The 18,675-nt window shown below is 35.4% G+C and overlaps 1 protein-coding gene and 1 pseudogene across 1 annotated transcript; both read right to left on the bottom strand.

The window, feature by feature from the left end:
* On the bottom strand, positions 4,185 to 6,401 carry LOC109950409 (annotated as a pseudogene).
* LOC18769054 (beta-carotene hydroxylase 2, chloroplastic) lies at positions 7,091 to 8,231 on the bottom strand. Its single transcript, XM_020568658.1, has 4 exons — positions 7,719 to 8,231; positions 7,563 to 7,622; positions 7,375 to 7,442; positions 7,091 to 7,186 (listed from the first exon to the last, which is right to left on the bottom strand). Exons 1-4 carry the CDS (start codon positions 7,944 to 7,946, stop codon positions 7,147 to 7,149), a joined length of 396 nt encoding a protein of 131 aa, XP_020424247.1. The 5' UTR covers positions 7,947 to 8,231; the 3' UTR covers positions 7,091 to 7,146.

Here is an 18,675-nt window from a genome sequence, read left to right as displayed (position 1 = left end):
TGAACGTTAAAAAATACGACGTCATCATACAGTTGTTCCACGTCGCAAGTGTCTTTTATAAACGAAGAGGAACGAAATTAATTCCGACGGAAATTCATTATAACCGCCGTCTAATAACAATTAAACGACGTTATTTGTAATACGGCTCCCATCATAATCTACGCCGTCTATATGTTCTGTAATACGGCTCTCATTTATTTGGAACCGACGTTGTTTAGACGTTCAACGTCGTCTATATTATTAAGTGCGTCGTGAGTAATGAATACATATAAATACAACGTCGACTATATAAATGTATACGTCGTAAATAATGACACTGACAACTATTTCCACGTCATCTTTTTTAGAAAAATCGAAGTGGAAAATTTATTTCACGACGGTTTTTTGTAAATAAGAGACGTTGTAGAACTTTAGCAGACTAAACACGTCTGTTTTTATTGTTTTCCGACGTTGTTGTATTTAACAACGTCTAATATTTATGGTCGTTGTTTGTTTCTGAAAATAGGACGTATAAATTTTTTAATACGACTCTCATATATTTGTAACTGACGTTGTTTAGTTTTTCAACGTCTACTATAGAAACACATACGTCGTAAATAATGACACTGACAACTATTTCCACGTCATCTTTTATCGAAAAATCGAAGTGGAAAATTAATTGTACGACGGTTGTGTTTATATGTGCGACGTAGTAGGTATCAATAACGTCGTCTTCTAATGTATTTAAAGACGTCATATTTTTTATTGTCGTGAAAATTATATTTAACGTCGGCGTATTTTTATTGTCGTCGTTGTATGTCTATCTTGCGGCTTTGTTCTCTTAATATGTGTCATATTTTCCCTTTTTAACGACGGTGTTTTTAGAGAATTGGTCGTCTATTATCATCCTCGATTGCTTTTTTTAGATCTTTTTGCAGTACAAAGACGTCGTTTTGTATTTTTTGATGACGTTGTATTGTTTAACAACGACGGTTATTTAGCGTCGTGGTTTATGAGGGAAAAGATGACGGTGGATTCCACGACCATTGAAAAACCAAATACACGACGGTGATTTACCGTCGTCTTTTTGCTTTTTTGTAGTAGTGAGACACAATTGACGCTCTCCCATTAACAGTACTAGTAGTGCTGAAAGCTAGCTTGTACATTCCTGCTGAAGCATATCTCCAAGTCTTTGAACAAATACATCAATGCAAACCTGCAGTATCATGTAATTAGTGAAACAGCGTTTCAAATAGTTGGGTATAGAGGAACTTAAAGTTGAACACATGCACTTTCTCGTATAGAGGAAACTAAGACACCAACAGCAGCAAGCACCAAGTGACACAGTTTCGTAGATGAACTTATTTTATAAAAAAACCAAATGCATTTGATTTTCTATGTAAAAAAGAATTTGGAAGCTTGTGACTTGGCTTTGTATTTTTCGTCCTGTGAGACAACAGTAAATAGGAGTTCTCTGCCAGGCCTGGTCACAAGATTCACCTATGCATATTACATACAATTATCATGTTTCTAGCATGCAGACATCTTTGATTAAATTGAGCTATAAGATAAACTGCGAAAAGGTAAAAACGGAACCCAGAAGTTAGAGAATACGAACTGGAACCCAGAAGTTAGAGAATACAAACTTTCCGGAGGGTCTCAGAAACTGCAACAGCGAACATCCGCCCAATTGATTATAGATAAATGCCCATGACAGCACTTTCAGAGCAACATTCATTCTAAAAACAATGGCAAAATCCAACAAGTCAGCATTCTAAAAATGCTCCTTGATTTGCTTCAATTATATTTAATATTTCTTAGGATGTCTAGAAATAGAAACATATCCCTGGCATGAGACTAGCTTTCTTTCTTTATTGATAGGACCCATAAATTGCCTTCAGCAGGAAAGCTGAAAGGTGATCAACTTAAAAACAGCTGCAAACATGCAACAAGCTAGGCAGTATACACTTTCAGTAAGCATAAGCTAACATTCTGTACAGCATATCTCATGTTAATTACTTTAAAAACTAGACAAAACAACAACTATATAACAAAAGCTCATCCTAAGAACAACAAAAACCACACACACACACACACACACAGCAAATATCAAACCCTAAGTCTAACCCGAGCTGTCTCCTCTCTCTCGCTCATACATAACCCACGACCTATCTTCTTCTTCAATCCTCATCTCTCTCTCTCACACATAGCATCATCATCATCTCATTTTTCTGAGTCAGACTCGCCCAGACACACCAGGACACGCCCAGGCCGCCTAGGCGGGCGCCCAGCGCCTAGGTGCCGTCTAGGCCGATTTTTGGAACACTGACTGGTTAAATAAGCAGGCAGTCTGAAACAAAATGCCTTGATAACAATGTTGAAACCGTAGCTTATCATGTGAATCTAAAATCATCAAAACAGGATAAATAAAAGAGCCACCATGAACACCCTCTAGGCGGCCGCCTAGGCCAATTTTTCAAACACTAGCTGGTTAAATGAGTTGGCACTCTGAAACAAAATGCCTTGATAACAATGTTGAAGCCATAGCTTAACATGTGAATCTAAAATCATCAAAACAGGAGAAATAAAAGAGCCACCATAAAAACCCTACGGGCAGCCGCCTAGCTCTTAAGCGCCGTCTAGGCCGATTTTTCAAACACTGGCTGGTTAAATGAGCAGGCACTCTGAAACAAAATGGCTTGATAACAATGTTGAAGCCGTAGCTTAACATGTTTGGTCAACAGTGTCCTTCCGCCAAGGCCGATTTTTCGAACACTGCCTGAATTACATCAATGCTTTAACAGTTTATTAGCCATACCTACTTATGCTGTGTTTTTGAGACAGCATGGTGATCGGTGGCAGAAAGACTACCCTCTTTAGCCAACCTGGGAGACTTTTGAAGCTTCTCTATTTTACAGCGACGCCATGCTGTTTGCAAAACACAAGCTGCCCTTGGTTCCCATTGCAGCAAACCAAAGCTGTTACTGGCGGACCTATTAAGGCGCAAGGAGGTGCAGCTGCACCTCCCCTTGCCGGAAAATCTCTTGCAGTTGCAACTGAGGCGCAGTTCTTGTGAAGAAGATGACCACTGCGCCCTGGTTTTCTTTCTGATAATACCAAAATAAAACGACGCCGTTTTGAATTTGGGGAATGATTTGTGACTTGAAAACATTTCATTTTAATCTTATTAATGAAATCCTTTTAATGAATTCCTATTATATATCCCTGGGAATTCAAGCCCAAATTGGACTTCCTGAGTTGATATCCCCGTGACATTTGATTCAAAGCCTGGTTAGTTTTGTGATTGTATCAAAATTTATATATGGCATTACTTTCTTTAGTTGATATTGCTGGATTAGTTTTTTCACTTTTTTTTTTGGTTGCCAACTTCTTTAGTTTAATAATATGTTATTAAGTAATATCTTAGTTTTTTTTAATTACTTTGATTAGTAATATCATAGACCTATGCCGGCCAACATTCATCAGGAGAAGTCTCATCCGACAAATGTTTGGTAGCTTAGGTCTCTGCTGACAAAATCATTCGTCGGGAGAGGTTTTTTTATTTTATTTGAAATTAGTTTCTTTACTTTTGTGTTTTGCCAACTATTTTTGTTTAATATATGTAATTAAGTAAGATCTTAGCCTTTTTTAATTACTTTAATTAATAATTATATTTTAATTATTATTATTTATTTAATGTTTAAATATTTTAATGATTTCATAAATTACTCAAATATTCGAATATATTTAAGGAAATATGACACTATAAATCCATATTTTTGCTACACATAAATCCATATTTTTATTGTTGGTGATATATTAAAAGAGTATAGCCGCACGGCTATACACTATAAATATTCTATTTTAAAGGTCTAGCCGCGTGGCTATACTATTTAAAAAGAATATTCTAAACTTATAGCCGAGCGGCTATACGCTTCAAAAGTATAAAATTAGTTTCTTTACTTTTGTTTTATGGCAACCTTCTTTAATTTAATTTATGTAATTAAATAAAATGTTAATCTTTTTTAATTACTTTAATTAGTTATTACATTTTAATTATTGTTTCTTTAGTGAATATTTAAATATTTTACTGATTTAATAAATAGTAATTAATTATTTAAAAGTATAAAATTAGTTTCTTTACTTTTGTTTTTTGGCGACCTTCTTTAATTTAATTTATGTTATTTAGTAAAATCTTAGTCTTTTTAAATTATTTTAATTAGTGGTAGTCTATTTTCCAGTGATTTCAATGGGAGAGGAATTAAGGGGAGCTGACTTGGGCTTTGCATTCCCTTCAGTGGTCTCAAGCTAGCAAGGTGGCCATTTGATTTATTGAAGCTCCAGTGGGGTCCTGCATATATACAGAATAGAAGTTTGAATCAAGGTTTCTTAATCACAGAGATGCACTATATTTCTTGATTTATAACAACTTTTTTGTCAGTAAAAACAACCATGTTAGCATGATTGTCTTAATAAAGTTTTCCATTTTTTAAGAAGAGATCAACAAGCTAGAGAATTTAGAAATGATATACCCCAAGCATGAGAAAAGTGAATGCTTGATTGTCTGCACCAAGATAAATTGCAATCAACTTTCGCAGGTCAGCAAGGCTTGCATCTTTTACAACCTTAAGTGTTGTAATGAACTTCCCTGGATTCTCTTTTGAAGCCTCCCATTTCACATACACTTCAGTATCCGCATCAGTGAAGGGTTGTAGTTCTCCTTGGAAGCCAATGCCATCTCATCACATACTCGACTTTTGTTTATCTCTTCTGTCAGTTTCTGCTCATTTTCTGATTTAACTGATGCAACAGTAGGTGCTGGAGTTGTCACATGTTGAGAGAGCTCTCTGTAGTTTCCACAGAGTGTAAATATGTTGCGGATCCTGACAAGCCTATCATTTGGTCCCCCCTTGCCATCTCCTTCCCCTGGATTTCTGCTTGGCCGATTCACAGTTGGTGTATGTTGATAATCCTTAGGTAAAGATGTCAGGGATCCCATATTATAATTACTCTGGAGGCTAGACCCATCAACCATGCACACTCTCTTTTCCTCTATAACTTCTTTCTCCACTTCTTCAGCTTCCACATTTTCCTTAAGTCCTTCCTCTTCTTCCATTTCTTCTTCCTCAAAAACAGTGCTTAGGCATACCCTATCAGCATATTTTCCCTTCCATAAGCTCAAGTTTAGCTCTCAGTGAAGCAGCCTCTTCTTTCTTCTGTAACTCTCTGTGTGCTTCATTTCGCTCTTTCTCTTTGAGCTTATTTTCCCTTTGCAGTTTAGGGATGAATTTATCCATGGCAGCAATCCTTGATCCTAAAATAACAGCATATGAATCTTCAGTACCAATTTTATCCTTGATTAGCGTATGAGGACCACGGACAATACATTTTGCTTTCGCACCATATTCAAGGGTGGAGATTGTCTTGTGTATTTCCTCTGGGTCTGGGCTTGCACACAGTACCATTAAAATTTTTGTTTTATCATCTTCGAAAGAATCCTGCACAAAAAGAACATGAGAACTGTCATTCACATACAAGGTTAGAAGGCAGGGCACAATATAATCCCTAGTAACTGACATTAGTGTGAATAAAAGTTACCTGTAGAAGCACGGTCAGTTTGCTGTCTCTGAAAGGCACATGAGAATCACCATTGGCAATATGGATTCAACCACTCTTTTGAGAGCTATGTTTCCTTGGTTGATCTTTGCAGTCTGTGAATTCAATATAACCATAATTTAACATTTGTTACAATGACAATGGAAGTGCTGCATGCAGTATCAGCATAAATTAAGCACCACCAAGACATTACCTGCATTTTTGCCTCAAATACAATTTGGCCAGCTTGCTCAATATTTTCAGAGCCAGCCATGTCCACAAGCATCAAGCGTCCTCCTACTGTTGGGACATCAAGGATTATCTGTGCAGAAATAGAAAGCAAGTTATATCCAACTAGTGACAAGACCTGGGGAAGAATTATCATATATTTGAAAGTCCAAGGGAATCCTACCATGCAATAGCTCCGAGAACTTCTTTCATTGCAAAGAGTACTCTTAACAATCCTTCTCTTCTCCACTTTCTAAATCTCTTTGGAAATTTTCCCAGCCTCATTTCCAGAAATATTGGTTGCATTCTTTGCCTTCTTTCCCATCAGTTCAAGCCTAACCTGCAGGTACAAGTATTAGTGCAGAAAAGAGCAGCAAAAGGAATATTCCCCTTTATGATTTATGAGACTAAACCACATCCCTCATACAATATAACCTTTATCATCATCATCATCACAAGAGACGCTCCCTCAAAAATTGAGAGTCTCGCGATTTTTATAACGAGTTCTCTCTAATTTAAACCAACACAACCAACTCAACCAAATTTACAGGGGGCAACACAACCAAATCTACAAATTCAAGCTTGCGCAGAAAACCCATTTCCGTATCAAAACTTACAGTTCTAAACACAAAAAACATTTGACAGAAAACTCATAAATAATTAAGAATTCAGTCAAAGAAAAGAGACCCAGTTAACGTAATCATCTTAGAATTGGAGCCATACCCTCTAATTTTAGCCTGCACAACCATATCCAAATATCCAGACTTGAACAGAAAATCGGCCGGCTAGGCGGGCTAGGCGGTCTAGGCGGCTCCTTTTTAAAAAATAATAATAATAATAAATAGTATAGCCGCGCGGCTGTACTTCTTTAAAATAATATATTTACAGAGTAGAGCCGCGCGGCCATACTTTTTTTTTTTTTTCTTTCCCTAAGAGTAATTTAGAGCAATATCCATTACTATTAGGCCATTACCCAAGAATCATAATTTCTTATAAACTCTAACTCTGAGCCTGCATTCTATATGAATAACTAACACTGCCAAAACCATAAAAAAACAAGGCTTTTTATCACAAAACATCCCTGACGTTTGCGAAACTATCAGATTGCATCCTTAAAGTTTTTTTGTATCACGCATGGTCCCTAACGTTAATATAGGTGCTCTTAAATAATCCCTCTGTTAAAAAATCTGTTAAACCTAGGGATATAATCGTCAAATCAATCCAAAATTATAAAAAAATATTATTTATTTATTTATTTCATTTCCCTCTCTGTTTCTTTCTTTCTTTCTTCTTCTTTCTCTCCACCAGATTCCTTATCTCTTCTTTCTCTGTTTCAGTCCATCGTTAAGCTCGAATGGACCTTCTCTGGGTCTGTGTGGTGAGACTGCAATTAAAGTTCATATCAAATATCAAACACTGATTGGTTGCTAAGAAACTAAATGGAAAAACAACATAAAAACTCAAGCTTGTCATGTTTCTTTCATTGCTGGTTTCCCAGTGAATGAAAAGAAACAAAATTTTGAGGAGTTGGCATCAAAGAGATAATAAAAAGTAGCAAAATTCGAAGCAAACCTCGTGCATATGCCATAAGCGTGCCAGAGAGCTTTATGAGCCCATCTTGCCCAAAACTCCATTCCCACCTAAAATATACATATATAAAATCCAAATCGATTTAGTAGTTTTCAGTGTAAAGAAAAAAACTTCAAAATCAATTTAATTTAATTAAGTTTCTCCAATTGGGATGTTGTCAGTGAACTTACAGCAGCACCAACAGATAGAGCAAATGTACCCAACATTTCAGACAAAGGCACATTCCCACCCTACACAGAAAACAAAATCACCCAATTCAAAAACTCAATCAGAGAAGATAAAGTTCGTAACTTTTGTGGTTTAGGGAGCAGAGAGAAATTGGTTACCTCCATTTGCCAGTAAAATCTGTAATAAACAGCCATGACAGCCATGGAAGTAATACCAAAGCTGGACATCACCGCAGCAACAAGATAAGTGAACCTCTCCGATTTCTTCCTGGACAACTTCTCAGCCACACGTACGGACGGAATTACAATTGGGTTCTGAGAATCAGCAGCCTCTTGGGCTCTTTCTGTGCAATTCTCAAGATGGGTACTCTGCTTTTGGTCCTCCATGACGACATAGTGAAACAGAGCTTCCTTCGAGCCCTATAATGAATTGCTGATTTTTGGTGGCGAAGATTCGAAGGTGGGAAGAAGATAGTTGGGTTGGGTTTTGCGAGGAGGTATGAGGATTGGATGAGACGGATGGGTTTGGGGGTCGAACTTCAGAGCGAGGGAGAGATAGAGAGATTGACTTGAGGGTGGGTTGAATTGAAGTGAACAGACACCACAACTTTGTGTCTGCAAACTTGAGAGAGTCTCATAACCATCCTCAAGGAATGTGGCGAAGAGAAAGAAGAAGAAGACAAGAAAAAAAGGAGAAGAAAGAATGAGAGAGGGGAAGGAAATTTAAAAAAAAAATATATATATTATATAAATTTAGATTGATTTGACGATTATATCTTTATATTTAACAGTTTTTTTGACAAAAGGATTATTTAAGAGCACCTATATTAACGTTAGGGACCATGACTGATACAAAAAAACTTTAAGGATGCAATCTGATAGTTTCGCAAATCTCAGGGACGTTTTATGATAAAAAGCCAAAAAACAAACAACATAATGCATTAAGTCACCAAACATACATGCCAACTAAAAAACAGGAGAAAAAAAGGGTAAATCTTACTGCTTGTAACTTACATGACAAGGATGGGGAAGGTGATGGACAAATCAAGTCTTGTGCACTTCCCTTGTTTCCTGGACTGGGAGCCTTGGACACTACAGGTGCAGGTAACACATGGGGGGACAATTGAGATGAGGGACTCGTAGAAGGCGAGTAAGGGGAACCATTAGGTGCATAAGTAGGAGGAACAGTAGGGTTAGGATGAGAAGTTGGTGAGGAGCTTGAAGGAATTCCAGAACCGCGGTATGGACATGGACGAGGATGTGGAGGTACCTTGGATAGTGCTGGTGGGAGATGATTACTGTGTTAGGTGAGGGTGCTGGAGAGTGAACTGGAGAAGCAGGATATGGAGAAATTATTGTTGGCTCTGGAGATGGAGCGGGAGAAGGAGTAGGAGGGGTTGCATTAAGTGTACCCTTAAGAAGATAAACTGATACTTTTAAATTTACCAAAAACTGAGTTATCAAGTTGGGAAAAAAAAAGAGAAAAAAAGAGAAGGGAAATAGCTCTAAATGCCACCATTTTGTTAATTTTAACTAGAAATACCACCTCTTCCCACAAATTTTGCAAATATCACCTATAAATACATACTTATTGCCCAATTATTGGCTAGATAACACTTTTAGTCAGTTTTTGGCTTCTCTCTCTCTCTCTCTCTCTCTCTTTAACTACGCTTCTTCTCATGAAGAAGAAGATCAAGAACAACCAACAAAACCCACAGCTTTGCCTTCAAAACCCAGTTCTTCCTCTTCCTCTCTGTTTTCTTCTCTACCCAAATCCAAACCCCAACTTCGTCTCTCTTCGAATCCCTTCTGCAACCTAAACAAACCCAAACAAAACCATCTTTTCTGAATATGACAGCATTGGCATTAGGTGGCCATTGTTTGAGCATTTGGTCCAATTTTGGGGGGTTTTGAAGTCCGGGTTTACATGTCCTCTTCAAGAACAGCTTCTCCAGAAAATTAATTGTTGTGAATATGCAAGTTTTGATGTTAAATTGACAACTTTGGCCTTGAAATCGTCTGCCGACATGGGACTATACTATTCATGCAGGCTAAGTTATGATTTCAATGATAATTGGCATCCAAAAGCATGTTTTATTTTAATAATTGGCTTTTCATATTAAGTTTGTTCTCGGAGTACTCAGAAGTTTCAGCATTCTTTGTTTTTTGTTTTAAATATATATATATATAAATAAAAAAGAGTAATTGATATGCCCAAAAAACAAAACAAAAAGTCATTAAATGAGGAATATTAATTAGAAATGAGAGACTTAATGACATGCTTGAAAACGGTCAAGTTGACTTATCTGACGTCTAGTGGCAAACAATGTAAATATGTAGGAGTACTATAACCTTTTTGTATCTATCGAGGAATTTTAGTTTGAATTTGAGTTTTATACATAGATTTCAAAATTAATAGGTTGATATTTAGGAAATGGAAGTTATAGGAACCTATATTAGACCAGTCCAAACAAAATGACAGATCAACATATAATACAACGAAATGGTACTGCTCGAGCAGAGTTTGAATTTTCCATAGCACACACTAATACAATAAAAACTATAATAAATAAGTCGCATTTCCTCTTCAACTTCTCGACGTAGCCATGAAAAGAAACCATCTGATATTGGAGAGGAATGAGTGGGAGAAAAGAAGCCACGAAAATGTCCTCTCCCTGCGTTAGCGTTGCTATTAGAAAAGAAATCGACATGATGTTCATAATTCCAGACATAAATTTTTGAAAGCTAATGCTCTGAGGTCACTAACATTAAGAAACTACCATAAACTAAGTCAACAAGCTTTTTGCTATCTCATGTTCTAGACAGAAACACATTAGACTCGGGCAATGCGGAAGGCCAAAACCGCACTCTGCCTAATCACAGCCACTGGCCTCACCTTTTCATGCCTTCAACCCCAATTTTCTCTCATCTTCCGCCAATTCCTTCCCCAACTTTCCTGACAAATTACGCGCACCAATCCATGGCGTCATTCGATCTTCTCGCGCAATCTCCACCTTCGGTTTCCTCCCCTTTCATTATCCATTTTTGTTATTTAATTTTTTTTTTTTAAATTCTTCCCTTTCCATCTATCTCTTTCACTGTTAATAATATGTTCCTGAAAGTTGCAGATTGCTTTCACTGCTGTTGACTACAAGTTCCCTTTCCATGGACTCTCGGTTGACTCTGATGAGTATCGTCAGAAGCTATCTGAGGTTGGTTGCTTGCTTGCTTTTCTTTTCTTTCTTACTATGAAGTATGACTCTTTGAATTTCCTCACGAAAGTAAGTTTCTTTCATAAGAAATTAGATAGATTTTGTAATTGTTTGCTTCCAGTCCGAGAACCATTATGAAATAGCGTCAGTGGTTCATATAAGGTCCGCCTCGATAATTCGGAAATTTTGTGAGGTCAATAGAGGGTTCTAAGTGAAAGCTGGACAATTTTTTGCAGCTCTGCGACAGGTTCCCAAAGAATACTCATCAATTTTTTGGAAACTCTTAAGACTTGCTATTAATTATGGAGTGTTTTCGTATTCTTTCCGATCCGTATTTTACTAACTATGAAACAATATGAGAGGCAAAGATTAGTTTTTACTTGTTCTAACAAAAATGCAGGATGGTAATTTTGCAATTTCTTTGGCAACAAGAACAACAATTTCAAATAAATATTTATGGGCATAGTAGTAAGAGAGGTCGTAGTATTCTTCACGTAAAGTGTTGTTTGAAAAGTGAAGCAATTACCAAGAACACTCCAACTTAGCATGCAATTCTCTACGACAAATAATGTGTGTAATAATATAATTTAGTTTTGTTGGTTTTCTAAGGTATGGCAAACATGTTTGAGCTCCCACATTGGAACACTAGAGTTCCTTAGAGGTCTTTATAAGACTTATTCTTGGAAATAGAATAGGTTATATTAACTATGCAAGTGGCCCAATTGAGTGGCTTGTGGATATGGCATTCGGTTAAATGTCTAATTACTTGGGTCAATGGTTAATTAATATATTTAAAAACCAAAGATGGGCCTTGGGCTCTGTGGCTCTTGGGCTCTGTGGTTTAATTAATTAAAAAATAGTATAGCCAGAAAACTATATATATGTACATACGTAATTTTCAACAACACATTTGTGTTCTATACATGTACTTTTTACAAAATTCACGTATGATACAAATAATTCTCACATATTATTGAATAAGAATAACATATGTTAGTAAAATTATATTAAAATATTATATAGTGGAAGATTAATATCTACTTTGGATATGTTGAACCTAGCAAATTAATATTTATATGGTACAAACTAAAGCAACTAGGAGAGTCCTATTTTATTTTTCATATTTTTATTAAATAGTGTAGCTGTGCGGCCATAATTTTTAAATGCAATGTATTTAAATAGTATAGCCGGGCGGCTATAATACGATTTTTTCATATAAAAAATAGTATAGCCCGGCGGCTATACTATTTTTCGACACGTGGCGGTAAACGATAAAGGGTCGACTTTATAAATAAATAAAAAATGAAAAATAGTACGGCCGCACGGCTTTACTCCGTGTTTTTTTCAAATGGATTTTTCTGACACGTGGCGTCTGGGGTCCTCCTTTTTTATATTAAAAACAGTATAGCCGGACGGCTATACTCAGGTTTTTGAATTCATTTGTAAAACAGTACAGCCGCACGGCTATACAATTTTACACGTGGGTGCCTGGGCTCTGCGCAGCATCTCCTCATTTTTTTTTTCTTTTTTTGCGGCGGTGTGAATAGTATAGCCGCGCGGCTATACCTGATTTTTTTCTGACACGTGGCGGTAAACGACAAGGGGTTTTCTTATCCCAAAAAAAAAAGTAAAAATAGGACAGCCGCGCGGCTATACTATTTTTAATAAACAATTATGGAAAAACTGAGATTTTTTTTAAATATATATTATTTTTATTCAATAATATGTCAGAATTATGTGTATAATACGTGAATTTTGCGTATTACTGAAATTTTTGTTAAAATTAAGTGCACTAAACATGAGAAATACGTGTATAAAACATTATTAAACGTGAAAGTGCAAAAATATTTATGCGGGTAATAGCTTTGGAAAAGAAAAAAATCAAAAAGGGACACTAGATACCCGAGCAATGGCCTAATAATAAGAGATAAGGCTCTTGGGCTATGGAGAAATTTAATTAAGACACCCAAACGAGTTCTCAAAAGACTTAATAAATATAAATGAATTATTTTGGGGACTTTTACTTGAATTTGTTATATATATATATATATATATATATATATATACTAAAATACAAGTAGTGATTAAAGTAATTCAAAAAAGCTAAGATATTGCTCAATTACATATATTAAATAAAAGAAGTAGGTCAAAAAAGAAAAGTAAAGAAACTAAATTTTTTCTAAATGGGATTAAATTTTCTTTTTTAAACGTACAGCCGCACGGCTATACTATTTATGTATTAAAAAAAAAGGATGCCCCAGCGCATAGGTGCCGCGTGTCACAGCCTAATTAAAAAAAAATAGGGGAAAATAAGTATAGCCGTGCGGCTATACTATTTCTAGAAGAAAATTCAAAAAAGAATCCGGTATAGCCGGGCGGCTATACTCTTTTTACACCGGCCAAGGACTATGTGCCACGTGGCAAATTGAATTTTATTTTGTAACAGTACAGCCGAACGGCTGTACTATTTATATATTAAAAAAAGGGATGCCCCAGCGCATAGGTGCCGCGTGTCACAGCCTACTTAAAAAAAATTTGGGGAAAATAAGTATAGCCGTGCGGCTATACTATTTCTAGAACAAAATTCAAAAAGAATCCAGTGTAGCCGGTCGGCTATACTCTTTTTACACCGGCCAAGGCCTATGCGCCACGTGGCAAACGGTTACAGCAGGGCGGCTGTACTATTTTTAATTAAATTTTTTGAAAAAGAGTATAGCCGCCCGGCTATACTATTTTTAATAAACAATTATGGAAAAACTGAGATTTTTTTTACATATATATTATTTTTATTCAATAATATGTTAGAATTATGTGTATAATACGTGAATTTTGCGTATTACTGAAATTTTTGTTAAAATTAAGTGCACTAAACATGAGAAATACGTGTACAAAACATTATTAAACGTGAAAGTGCAAAAATATTTATGCGGGTAATAGCTTTGGAAAAGAAAAAAAATCAAAAAGGGACACTAGATACCCGAGCAATGGCCTAATAATAAGAGATAGGGCTCTTGGGCTACGGAGAAATTTAATTAAGACACCCAAACGAGTTCTCAAAAGACTTAATAAATATAAATGAATTATTTTGGGGACTTTTACTTGAAATTGTTATATATATATATTAAAATACAAGTACTGATTAAAGTAATTCCAAAAAGCTAAGATATTGCTCAATTACATATATTAAATAAAAAAAGTAGGTCAAAAAAGAAAAGTAAAGAAACTAAATTTTTTGTAAATGGGATTAAATTTTCTTTTTTTAAAGTACAGCCGCACGGCTATACGATTTATGTATTAAAAAAAAAAGGATGCCCAAGCGCATAGGTGCCGCGTGTCACAGCCTAGTTAAAAAAAACAGGGGAAAATAAGTATAGCCGTGCGGCTATACTATTTCTAGAAGAAAATTCAAAAAACAATCCGGTATAGCCGGGCGGCTATACTCTTTTTACACCGGCCAAGGACTATGTGCCACGTGGCAAATTGAATTTTATTTTGTAAAAGTACAGCCGACCGGCTGTACTATTTATATATTAAAAAAAGGGCTGCCCCAGCGCATAGGTGCCGCGTGTCACAGCCTACTTAAAAAAATTTGGGGAAAATAAGTATAGCCGTGCGGCTATACTATTTCTAGAACAAAATTCAAAAAGAATCCAGTGTCGCCGGTCGGCTATACTCTTTTTACACCGGCCAAGGCCTATGCGCCACGTGGCAAACGGTTACAGCACGGCGGCTGTACTATTTTTAATTAAAATTTTTGAAAAAGAGTATAGCCGCGCGGCTATACTATTTTTAATAAACAATTATGGAAAAACTGAGATTTTTTTTACATATATATTATTTTTATTCAATAATATGTTAGAATTATGTGTATAATACGTGAATTTTGCGTATTACTGAAATTTTTGTTAAAATTAAGTGCACTAAACATGAGAAATACGTGTATAAAACATTATTAAACGTGAAAGTGCAAAAATATTTATGCGGGTAATAGCTTTGGAAAAGAACAAAAATCAAAAAGGGACACTAGATACCCGAGCAATGGCCTAATAATAAGAGATAGGGCTCTTGGGCTATGGAGAAATTTAATTAAGACACCCAAACGAGTTCTCAAAAGACTTAATAAATATAAATGAATTATTTTGGGGACTTTTACTTGAATTTGTTATATATATATATATATATATATATATTAAAATACAAGTAGTGATTAAAGTAATTCAAAAAAGCAAAGATATTGCTCAATTACATATATTAAATAAAAGAAGTAGGTCAAAAAAGAAAAGTAAAGAAACTAAATTTTTTGTAAATGGGATTAAATTTTCTTTTTTAAAAGTACAGCCGCGCGGCTATACTATTTATGTATTAAAAAAAAGGATGCCCCAGCGCATAGGTGCCGCGTGTCACAGCCTAATTAAAAAAAACAGGGGAAAATAAGTATAGCCGTGCGGCTATACTATTTCTAGAAGAAAATTCAAAAAAGAATCCGGTATAGCCGGGCGGCTATACTCTTTTTACACCGGCCAAGGACTATGTGCCACGTGGCAAATTGAATTTTATTTTGTAAAAGTACAGCCGCACGGCTGTACTATTTATATATTAAAAAAAGGGATGCCCCAGCGCATAGGTGCCGCGTGTCACAGCCTACTTAAAAAAAATTTGGGGAAAATAAGTATAGCCGTGCGGCTATACTATTTCTAGAACAAAATTCAAAAAGAATCCAGTTTAGCCGGGCGGCTATACTCTTTTTACACCGGCCAAGGCCTATGCGCCACGTGGCAAACGGTTACAGCACGGCCGCGGTACTATTTTTAATTAAATTTTTTGAAAAAGAGTATAGCCGCGCGGCTATACTATTTTTAATAAACAATTATGGAAAAACTGAGATTTTTTTTACATATATATTATTTTTATTCAATAATATGTTAGAATTATGTGTATAATACGTGAATTTTGCGTATTACTGAAATTTTTGTTAAAATTAAGTGCACTAAACATGAGAAATACGTGTATAAAACATTATTAAACGTGAAAGTGCAAAAATATTTATGCGGGTAATAGCTTTGGAAAAGAAAAAAAATCAAAAAGGGACACTAGATACCCGAGCAATGGCCTAATAATAAGAGATAGGGCTCTTGGGCTATGGAGAAATTTAATTAAGACACCCAAACGAGTTTTCAAAAGACTTAATAAATATAAATGAATTATTTTGGGGACTTTTACTTGAATTTGTTATATATATATATATATATATATATATTAAAATACAAGTAGTGATTAAAGTAATTCAAAAAAGCTAAGATATTGCTCAATTACATATATTAAATAAAAGAAGTAGGTCAAAAAAGAAAAGTAAAGAAACTAAATTTTTTGTAAATGGGATTAAATTTTCTTTTTTAAAAGTACCGCCGCACGGCTATACTATTTATGTATTAAAAAAAAAGGATGCCCCAGCGCATAGGTGCCGCGTGTCACAGCCTCATTAAAAAAAATAGGGGAAAATAAGTATAGCCGTGCGGCTATACTATTTCTAGAAGAAAATTCAAAAAAGAATCCGGTATAGCAGGGCGGCTATACTCTTTTTACACCGCCCAAGGACTATGTGCCACGTGGAAAATTGAATTTTATTTTGTAAAAGTACAGCCGCACGGCTGTACTATTTATATATTAAAAAAAGGGATGCCCCAGCCCATAGGTGCCGCGTGTCACAGCCTACTTAAAAAAAATTTGGGGAAAATAAGTATAGCCGTGCGGCTATACTATTTCTAGAACAAAATTCAAAAAGAATCCAGTGTAGCCGGGCGGCTATACGCTTTTCACACCGGCCAAGGCCTATGCGCCACGTGGCAAATGGTTACAGCAGGGCGGCTGTACTATTTTTAATTAAAATTTTTGAAAAAGCGTATAGCCGCCCGGCTATACTATTTTTAATAAACAATTATGGAAAAACTGAGATTTTTTTTACATATATATTATTTTTATTCAATAATATGTTAGAATTATGTGCATAATACGTGAATTTTGCGTATTACTGAAAGTTTTGTTAAAATTAAGTGCACTAAACATGAGAAATACGTGTATAAAACATTATTAAACGTGAAAGTGCAAAAATATTTATGCGGGTAATAGCTTTGGAAAAGAAAAAAAATCAAAAAGGGACACTAGATACCCGAGCAATGGCCTAATAATAAGAGATAGGGCTCTTGGGCTACGGAGAAATTTAATTAAGACACCCAAACGAGTTCTCAAAAGACTTAATAAATATAAATGAATTATTTTGGGGACTTTTACTTGAAATTGTTATATATATATATTAAAATACAAGTACTGATTAAAGTAATTCCAAAAAGCTAAGATATTGCTCAATTACATATATTAAATAAAAAAAGTAGGTCAAAAAAGAAAAGTAAAGAAACTAAATTTTTTGTAAATGGGATTAAATTTTCTTTTTTTAAAGTACAGCCGCACGGCTATACGATTTATGTATTAAAAAAAAAAGGATGCCCAAGCGCATAGGTGCCGCGTGTCACAGCCTAGTTAAAAAAAACAGGGGAAAATAAGTATAGCCGTGCGGCTATACTATTTCTAGAAGAAAATTCAAAAAACAATCCGGTATAGCCGGGCGGCTATACTCTTTTTACACCGGCCAAGGACTATGTGCCACGTGGCAAATTGAATTTTATTTTGTAAAAGTACAGCCGACCGGCTGTACTATTTATATATTAAAAAAAGGGCTGCCCCAGCGCATAGGTGCCGCGTGTCACAGCCTACTTAAAAAAATTTGGGGAAAATAAGTATAGCCGTGCGGCTATACTATTTCTAGAACAAAATTCAAAAAGAATCCAGTGTCGCCGGTCGGCTATACTCTTTTTACACCGGCCAAGGCCTATGCGCCACGTGGCAAACGGTTACAGCACGGCGGCTGTACTATTTTTAATTAAAATTTTTGAAAAAGAGTATAGCCGCGCGGCTATACTATTTTTAATAAACAATTATGGAAAAACTGAGATTTTTTTTACATATATATTATTTTTATTCAATAATATGTTAGAATTATGTGTATAATACGTGAATTTTGCGTATTACTGAAAGTTTTGTTAAAATTAAGTGCACTAAACATGAGAAATACGTGTATAAAACATTATTAAACGTGAAAGTGCAAAAATATTTATGCGGGTAATAGCTTTGGAAAAGAAAAAAAATCAAAAAGGAACACTAGATACCCGAGCAATGGCCTAATAATAAGAGATAGGGCTCTTGGGATACGGAGAAATTTAATTAAGACACCCAAACGAGTTCTCAAAAGAGTTAATAAATATAAATGAATTATTTTGGGGACTTTTACTTGAAATTGTTATATATATATATATTAAAATACAAGTAGTGATTAAAGTAATTCAAAAAAGCTAAGATATTGCTCAATTACATATATTAAATAAAAGAAGTAGGTCAAAAAAGAAAAGTAAAGAAACTAAATATTTTGTAAATGGGATTAAATTTTCTTTTTTAAACGTACAGCCGCGCGGCTATACTATTTATGTATTAAAAAAAAGGATGCCCCAGCGCATAGGTGCCGCGTGTCACAGCCTAATTAAAAAAAACAGGGGAAAATAAGTATCGCCGGGCGGCTATACTATTTCTAGAAGAAAATTCAAAAAAGAATCCGGTATAGCCGGGCGGCTATACTCTTTTTACACCGGCCAAGGACTATGTGCCACGTGGCAAATTGAATTTTATTTTGTAACAGTACAGCCGAACGGCTGTACTATTTATATCTTAAAAAAAGGGATGCCCCAGCGCATAGGTGCCGCGTGTCACAGCCTACTTAAAAAAAATTTGGGGAAAATAAGTATAGCCGTGCGGCTATACTATTTCTAGAACAAAATTCAAAAAGAATCCAGTGTAGC

The sequence above is a fragment of the Prunus persica genome, chromosome G7 (assembly GCF_000346465.2).
Source record: "Prunus persica cultivar Lovell chromosome G7, Prunus_persica_NCBIv2, whole genome shotgun sequence".
NCBI lineage: Eukaryota > Viridiplantae > Streptophyta > Magnoliopsida > Rosales > Rosaceae > Prunus > Prunus persica.
The sequence above is the reverse complement of the archived record's forward strand: the minus strand, read 5'-3'. Positions and strand labels throughout refer to the sequence as shown.

Coding starts and splice junctions, on each gene's coding strand:
- LOC18769054 (XM_020568658.1), bottom strand. CDS start 7,946: ATGGAGGACCAAAAGCAGAGTACCCATCTTGAGAATTGCACAGAAAGA. Junction 7,623..7,718: donor GATTTTACTGGCAAATGGAG/GTAACCAATTTC, acceptor TTTTCTGTGTAG/GGTGGGAATGTGCCTTTGTC. Junction 7,443..7,562: donor CTCTATCTGTTGGTGCTGCT/GTAAGTTCACTG, acceptor TGTATATTTTAG/GTGGGAATGGAGTTTTGGGC.